The following is a 9348-nucleotide window of genomic DNA, read 5'->3' as shown; positions in this document are numbered from 1 at the left end:
TCTCACTGGTCCCTACACCAGACTGGATGAGTAGGTATCAATCTCACTGGTCCTCTACACCAGACTGGGTGAGTAGGTATCAATCTCACTGGTCCCTACACCAGACTGGGTGAGTAGGTATCAATCTCACTGGTCCCTACACCAGACTGGGTGAGTAGGTATCAATCTCACTGGCCCCCTACACCAGACTGGGTGAGTAGGTATCAATCTCACTGGTCCCTACACCAGACTGGGTGAGTAGGTATCAATCTCACTGGTCCCTACACCAGACTGGGTGAGTAGGTATCAATCTCACTGGTCCTGTACACCAGACTGGGTGAGTAGGTATCAATCTCACTGGTCCTCTACACCAGACTGGGTGAGTAGGTATCAATCTCACTGATCCCTACACCAGACTGGGTGAGTAGGTATCAATCTCACTATTCCCTACACCAGACTGGATGAGTAGGTATCAATCTCACTGGTCCCCTACACCAGACTGGGTGAGTAGGTATCAATCTCACTGATCCCTACACCAGACTGGGTGAGTAGGTATCAATCTCACTATTCCCTACACCAGACTGGGTGAGTAGGTATCAATCTCACTATTCCCTACACCAGACTGGGTGAGTAGGTATCAATCTCACTATTCCCTACACCAGACTGGGTGAGTAGGTATCAATCTCACTATTCCCTACACCAGACTGGGTGAGTAGGTATCAATCTCACTGGTCCCTACACCAGACTGGGTGAGTAGGTATCAATCTCACTGGTCCTCTACACCAGACTGGGTGAGTAGGTATCAATCTCACTATTCCCTACACCAGACTGGGTGAGTAGGTATCAATCTCACTATTCCCTACACCAGACTGGGTGAGTAGGTATCAATCTCACTATTCCCTACACCAGACTGGGTGAGTAGGTATCAATCTCACTATTCCCTACACCAGACTGGGTGAGTAGGTATCAATCTCACTATTCCCTACACCAGACTGGGTGAGTAGGTATCAATCTCACTATTCCCTACACCAGACTGGGTGAGTAGGTATCAATCTCACTATTCCCTACACCAGACTGGGTGAGTAGGTATCAATCTCACTATTCCCTACACCAGACTGGATGAGTAGGTATCAATCGCACTGGTCCTCTACACCAGACTGGGTGAGTAGGTATCAATCTCACTGGTCCCTACACCAGACTGGGTGAGTAGGTATCAATCTCACTGGTCCCTACACCAGACTGGGTGAGTAGGTATCAATCGCACTGGTCCCTACACCAGACTGGGTGAGTAGGTATCAATCTCACTGATCCTCTACACCAGACTGGGTGAGTAGGTATCAATCTCACTATTCCCTACACCAGACTGGGTGAGTAGGTATCAATCTCACTATTCCCTACACCAGACTGGGTGAGTAGGTATCAATCTCACTGGTCCCTACACCAGACTGGGTGAGTAGGTATCAATCTCACTGGTCCCTACACCAGACTGGGTGAGTAGGTATCAATCTCACTGGTCCCTACACCAGACTGGGTGAGTAGGTATCAATCTCACTATTCCCTACACCAGACTGGGTGAGTAGGTATCAATCTCACTGGTCCCTACACCAGACTGGGTGAGTAGGTATCAATCTCACTGGTCCCTGGTCACCAGACTGGGTGAGTAGTTTTAATAGTAAAATGAAATATTGTGATTTAGAAGACGGTTTTATTCAAGGCCACTTAAAGAACTGTCAACATAGACAGTGAATGTGGGACTCAAACCAACAACCCTAGTGTTGCCATGGCCACACTAACCCACAACCCTGGTGTTGCCATGGCCACACTCTAACCCACAGATCCATTCTAGATAGAACCCTCTGCAAAGGGTTTTACATCAGCACCAAAAATGGTTCCCTTATGAGGACAAAATGAAGAACCCTGTAATGGTTCTACTTAGCACCTTTTGTTCTAAGAGTGTGACGTGTCCCTTCCTTCTCCCTCAGGTCCTCTCCTGGAAGTGTAAGCTCCCCCTACAGACCATAATGCGTCTGCTGCAGGTGCTGGTCCCACAGGTTGAGAAGATCTGTATCGACAAGTAAGTCAAACATCACTGGTCATATTGGTCATCAAAGGTTTACTTCTATGAAGTGTCAGTAGATGCTGTGAAGTTATTTTATTATATATATTATAAGTTATATTATTATATATTTTCTAACTTTGCTCCCAACCCCTTCATACAACACACACCATCCATTTTGGAAGAAACACTTTAATGACTGATGATATTTAAATATCTGTTTTTATGTATGTGGAGCCCAAAATATATTTTCCCTCTCTCTCAGAGGTTTGACAGACGAGTCTGAGATCCTGAAGTTCCTCCAGCATGGTACCCTGGTGGGCCTCCTGCCCGTCCCCCATCCCATCCTCATCCGGAAGTACCAGGCCAACGCCGGCACGGCCATGTGGTTCCGCACCTACATGTGGGGAGTGGTCTACCTGCGGTGAGTAAGGCATGATGGGAGCTGTAGTCCTATGGTATTTCACTCATTTTCATTATTCATGTGGGGTTTCATCCGTGTACTTCTTTCTTCTGGGATGTGTTCATTTGGCAACAAACAGAAGAAAATGAATTAAGCAGGGAGGGACTTCCTGAACATTTTTCAAATGTTCCAATGCGTTCTCTCTTTGTCTTAGATCTAAGAGGAAATAGTCTTCCAATGTATTTAACATTTGAAACCTTTGTCTCCACAGCAACGTGGACCCGCCCATCTGGTACGACACGGACGTACGTCTCTTTGAGATCCAGAAGATGTAGATAACAGGAAAGAGATGTTGACTGAAGATGGGACTACTTCCTGTCTTGTTCCTGCCCCTTCCTCCTACTGGCACTCTCTCCATTGAACCTCACCTACCTTCAACTTGCCTCATCATCATCATGCTTGCCCCTCACACCTTCTCTTTGACTTTCCCCCGGTTGTGCAAACGTAATGTGGACAATATTGAGAAAGGGGGGGATAGCTAGCACCTACTCCAAAAGCAGGAGGTTGAGTTGTACAGGGTTCGAATTACAGGGGGGCTAAGAGGGGCTGGGCACCCCTTTTACAAATCAGGACCCCATATCAGAATTGAAATATCTATGTGAAGCCATACCAGAAGTGTCAAAGACATAAACAATGGGCACCCACAAGGGTCAATGTGTAATTCAAACCCCTAGACATGGATGAGGATAGGACTATTATCTACACTGTGTAAGTACACCCTGAAACCTCAAGACTACATAATGTCTGTCAAAGCACTGAGACATTAGTGTTAGCAAGCAAACTGTCTTTCCGTCTCCCTTCCTATTCATGGACTCCATGTTAAAGCTCTGTGTGAAAATCAGCTTTGATGGGGAGAGTGATGGAGAGAGTATGGAGAGAGTGGATGGAGAGTGATGGAGAGAGTGATGGAGAGAGTATGGAGAGAGTGATGGAGAGAGTGATGGAGAGAGTGATGGAGAGAGTATGGGAGACATTGGTTACACTTTATTATATGACCTTTATGAAGACATTATATAAACTTATACATGTTCAGAAATTATTATACATTTGTAGGAATTCCAATGCTTCTAAATACAGAAATGTTTACTGTTGCTTATTCATGAAATGTATTATAAAGTGTCAAAATTAAGCTTTTAGATAGCAGCCTAAAATATTATTGGATGGCATTGCTATTTCACATGAATTGTATTTGACACATTAAAGTGAGAACGTGTCATGTTGTGAAATTGCACTTCCTCCATTGAGACCTTACTGCTGTGTTCTTTGTAAAGTGGCAATGTGACAAGGGATTGTATATTGTCAAGAACTTGAAAAGGACACTATTGTCTGTTCCAGACTGAAAGAAACAAATATCCAAACTGACTTTATGTTACTGTGTAAAAGTCAATGGCTATATCTTACATGTACATTGTTATATTTGTCTGCATATCATTCTGCAATCAGCATTGTCGACTGTAAATACTGTGTTTGATGTTTAAAGTAGTATTTTTTTCTTGAATTATACAGAATATTATATTATAAACTATTCATAAAGGAACCAGCAAAGCCTTTCAATTATTTTATTTGTATTAATTAAGGATCCCATTAGTTCCTTCCAAGGCAGCAGCTACTCTTCCTGGGGTCCAGCAACATTAAGGCAGTTATATACAATTTAAAATATTACGTGACATTACATTTCATACCACTTTTCACCACATATTAAGTGTGTTCCCTCAGGTCTCTACTACCACATATTAAGTGTGTTCCCTCAGGTCTCTACTACCACATATTAAGTGTGTTCCCTCAGGTCTCTACTACCACATATTAAGTGTGTTCCCTCAGGTCTCTACTACCACATATTGTGTTCCCTCAGGTCTCTACTACCACATATTAAGTGTGTTCCCTCAGGTCTCTACTACCACATATTAAGTGTGTTCCCTCAGGTCTCTACTACCACATATTAAGTGTGTTCCCTCAGGTCTCTACTACCACATATTAAGTGTGTTCCCTCAGGTCTCTACTACCACATATTAAGTGTGTTCCCTCAGGTCTCTACTACCACATATTAAGTGTGTTCCCTCAGGTCTCTACTACCACATATTAAGTGTGTTCCCTCAGGTCTCTACTACCACATATTAAGTGTTCCCTCAGGCCTCTACTACCACATATTTACATGACAAAATCCATATGTACGTGTGTGTAGAGTGTATCTTACTATGTGTACGTGTGTGTAGAGTGTATCTTACTATGTGTAAGTGTGTGTAGAGTGTATCTTACTATGTGGAAGTGTGTGTCTGTACCTTTGTGTGTGTCTCTTCACAGTCCCCACTCTTCCATTAGGTGTATTTTTACCTGCTTTTTAAATCTGATTCTACTGTTTGCATCAGTTACCGGATGTGGAATAGAGTTCCATGTAGCCATGGCTCTACATAAAACTGTGCCTCCCATAGTCTGTTCTGGACATGGGGACTGTGAAGGTTTGTGGGGTATGCATGGGTGTCTGAGCTGTGTGCTAGTAGTTTAAACAGACAGCTCAGTGCATTCAGCATGTCAACTCTTCTTGCAAAAACAAGTAGTGATGAAGTCATTCTCTCCTCCACTTTGAGCCGCCATGAGAGAATCACATGCATATTATTAATGTTAGCTCTTCCTGTACATTTAAGGGCCAGCCATGCTGCCCTGTTCTGAGACAATTGTAGTTTTCAGAGTAACCTCTTTGTGGCACCTGAACACATGACTGAACAGTAGTCCAGGTGCGACAAAACTAGCCTGTGGGAGCTGCCTTGTTGATAGTGTTGTTAAAAAGGCAGAGGAGCGCTTTATTATGGACAGACTTAGCTACTATTGTATCAACATGTTTTGACCATGACAGTTTAGTTGAGGTTTAGGATTTAGTGAATGATTTGTCCCAAATACAATGCTTTTAGTTTTAAAAATATTTAGAACTTATTCCTTGCCACCCATTCTGAAACTAACTGCAGCTCTTTGTTAAGTGTTGCAGTGATTTCACCCACTGTAGTAGCTGATGTGTATAGTGTTGAGTAATCTGCATACATAGACACACTGGCTTTACTAAAAAGCTAGTGGTATGTCATTAGTAAAGATTGAAAAAAGTAAAGGGCCTAGACAACTGACCTGGGGAATTCCTGATTCTACCTATACACATTTTGTCTGGTGCAGATAGTTGAGAAAATAAACGAATGCAGGTCGTTTCAGGAGGATGTGATGTTCAGTCCTAGCCTGGTCCCAGATCTTGTTTGTGCTGTCTTGCCAACTTGGCAAGGCTGTGTGAATTGTCTATCTGCCACTAACTTTGTCATGACAACACAAACACTGTCAACTTGGCAAGACACAAACAGATCTGGAACAAGGTTAGTTGAGTTATGTAACACAAATACTGTCAACTTGGCAAGACACAATCAGATCTGGGACCAGGTTAGTTGAGTTATGTAACACAAATACTGCTTCTCAATCTGCCGATTTCGCACTTCCGCATCTGCAGTGAACAGGGGGCAGACCATGAGACATCCTGAGACGGTCTTCAAACTAATATGACCACCCTATGGAAAGATGAGACATCCTGAGACGGTCTTCAAATTAATATGACCACTCTATGGAAAGATGAGACATCCTGAGACGGTCTTCAAATTAATATGACCACTCTATGGAAAGATGAGACATCCTGAGACGGTCTTCAAATTAATATGACCACTCTATGGAAAGATGAGACATCCTGAGACGGTCTTCAAATTAATATGACCACTCTATGGAAAGATGAGACATCCTGAGACGGTCTCCAAACTAATATGACCACCCTATGGAAAGATGAGACATCCTGAGACGGTCTTCAAACTAATATGACCACTCTATGGAAAGATGAGACATCCTGAGACGGTCTTCAATCTAATATGACCACCCTATGGAAAGATGAGACATCCTGAGACGGTCTTCAATCTAATATGACCACTCTATGGAAAGATGAGACATCCTGAGACGGTCTTCAAACTAATATGACCACCCTATGGAAAGATGAGACATCCTGAGACGGTTTTCAAACTAATATGACCACTCTATGGAAAGATGAGACATCCTGAGACGGTCTTCAAACTAATATGACCACTCTATGGAAAAATGAGACATCCTGAGACGGTCTTCAAACTAATATGACCACTCTATGGAAAGATGAGACATCCTGAGACGGTCTCCAAACTAATATGACCACTCTATGGAAAGATGAGACATCCTGAGACGGTCTTCAAACTAATATGACCACTCTATGGAAAGATGAGACATCCTGAGACGGTCTTCAAACTGATATGACCACCCTATGGAAAGATGAGACATCCTGAGACGGTCTTCAAACTAATATGACCACCCTATGGAAAGATGAGACATCCTGAGACAGTCTTCAAACTAATATGACCACCCTATGGAAAGATGAGACATCCTGAGACAGTCTTCAAACTAATATGACCACTCTATGGAAAGATGAGACATCCTGAGACGGTCTTCAAACTAATATGACCACTCTATGGAAAGATGAGACATCCTGAGACGGTCTTCAAACTGATATGACCACTCTATGGAAAGATGAGACATCCTGAGACGGTCTTCAATCTAATATGACCACCCTATGGAAAGATGAGACATCCTGAGACAGTCTTCAAACAAATATGACCACCCTATGGAAAGATGAGACATCCTGAGACAGTCTTCAAACTAATATGACCACCCTATGGAAAGATGAGACATCCTGAGACGGTCTTCAAACTAATATGACCACTCTATGGAAAGATGAGACTCTCACGACTACGACCCCCACAAGTGTCACTGGAATCGTCTGAAGCTAACCGGTTTTAAAACATGAATGGAAGTATGGAGGTAGTTTTGTCCCCCCCCCCCCCCCCCCAAAAAAGTATTAAATATGTTTTCAAAAAACATACAAATATTTCCTGAGGTTTCTTATACGTATGTCCTACGTATGTCCTACGTATGTCCTACGTATGTCCTACGTATGTCCTAGACATAGGACAGACACACCAAAACCTTATGACTTATGATCCATGTTTTGACTGTCTTTTTCCTTGTGTTTTGATAGTAGTGAAGGCCAAATTCAATATTTTATCAAATCATTTTTTAAATATTTGTTAAATATATATATATTTAAATTCTTAATCAAATAGCTAAATGATCCATGGTATGACCATCTTTCTTTATTATTCGAGTTTATATGGTTTTCTTTTACTATATAACAACAATGCAATTGAATTACATTTGACGTTTAACAATAACTTGACAGACATGAATATACAGAGCACCCGGAAAGCACCCAGACTCCCCGCCCGCCCGCCCGCCCGCACCCCGCCCGCACCCCGCCCGCACCACAGCCCCATTCCAAGACGGACCAAATAAAAAACAACCTAATCCATTCTAGAACAAGGCTCCAATGCAACAAAATGCAAAAACAGTCAGGGGGTGTGGACACTCCCCAAACGCACCGCGCACATAACGATAGAAAAGGAAACAAACTTTTCATTTTTCACCCACCTCCCCCCCACAACTTAGGCTGCTTAATAAGTGACAACGAACAACAAATGTATAAAGATAACTTTATTCCATTACTCAACAATATGAAAGCAGATCTAATTAAATGGAACAATCTTCCCATACATTTTACAGGTAGAATAAACCTCTTCAAAATGCCATGGCTCCCAAAGTTTTTGCATTTATTTTCGGTAATACCAATTACCGTGGCGAATACGTTTTTTTAAAAATGTATACTCGGTCATTACAGACTTTATGGGCAAATACAATTCATAGAAGAGAAAGGAAAGTTTTCCATCTTCCTAAATTTGAGGCTTGTTTTAACCATCCAGACTTGGAATTGTATCAACTCGCTACGCAAGGCTTTTACTTGCGACATGCAGTTAAATACACTAAAGATGAACAATGGGTACATACTAAAGAAGCGAATGCTCATCCCCAGAATCTATTTACATGTTTATTTTCAAAGGATAAAGATAAGAACATTAACAACTTCACAGATAAGAACAATATAACAATATGGAAGAAAATGTAACGTATTCTACAAGAACCAACATCACTCCCTAAAAACACAACCTTTTGGAACAATTCTTGGAAAAGCTTTTCAGAATTCACCGATAAATTGGTCCACATGGAAAACTAAAGGCATAGAAACTGTAAATGACTTGGTAACAGGAAATACATGACATCATTAAAAAGTAAGTTTGGACTAACCAATGTAGATGTTTTGAAATACATGCAACTTAGAAGTTACATGTAAAAAAATGCAATTTGAAATCGTTTGGACTTCAGAGCAACCTTTAAAAAAATAAAAATAATCAGAAAATAATGTTCATATGATAGGGAAGAAAACGTTGCAGAGAGCCTATCCAACTGACTATCTCCTAGAAAAAAAATACAAGCTCTAGGAACCAAGAATTAAAAAGAATTGACGTTGACACAAGAAGGAGGGAAAGTTGGAACATAACTAACGAAATTATGCTTAATCCAGTATAAATTAACGTATAGATATTTTTGATACAAGAGACAGAATTCACATATTCTTCAGCACAAGGGCAGAGTCATGTCTTAAGTGTAAAATTCATAATAACTCAATAATCCATGCTTTCTGGGAACGCTATAAAGTCCAAAAGTTATGGGCGGAGCTAGAAAATTGGCTGTCAGAGGTATGACAATGTAAATTTACTTTTAATCTGTCTGTCTGGACATTTCAAGACATGGCACATGGGGGGGTAGTGAGATACCCAATGGGCTGGAAGATTCTCTTCTCATCACTCATCTTGAAAATATGTATACAAAAAACATAGAAATCAATCCACCATCACTA

At 41.5% G+C, this 9348-nt stretch overlaps 1 protein-coding gene across 1 annotated transcript in view; it reads left to right on the top strand.

Annotated features, from left to right (window-relative positions):
* LOC139399471 (protein HID1-like) overlaps positions 1-4031 on the top strand; it is a gene marked incomplete at its 5' end in the record, with an annotated part of 32424 nt that extends 28393 nt beyond the window's left edge. Inside the window, 3 exons of the mRNA XM_071144886.1 lie at positions 1962-2053; positions 2301-2459; positions 2710-4031. Coding sequence (XP_071000987.1) covers positions 1962-2053; positions 2301-2459; positions 2710-2773 — 315 coding nt within the window. The remainder of the gene's footprint in view (positions 1-1961; positions 2054-2300; positions 2460-2709) is intronic.
* Between the last annotated feature and the right edge of the window lie 5317 nt (positions 4032-9348).

This window comes from Oncorhynchus clarkii, unplaced genomic scaffold, assembly GCF_045791955.1.
Source record: "Oncorhynchus clarkii lewisi isolate Uvic-CL-2024 unplaced genomic scaffold, UVic_Ocla_1.0 unplaced_contig_14085_pilon_pilon, whole genome shotgun sequence".
Taxonomy (NCBI): domain Eukaryota; kingdom Metazoa; phylum Chordata; class Actinopteri; order Salmoniformes; family Salmonidae; genus Oncorhynchus; species Oncorhynchus clarkii.
This window is presented reverse-complemented; position numbering and strand designations above follow the sequence as displayed.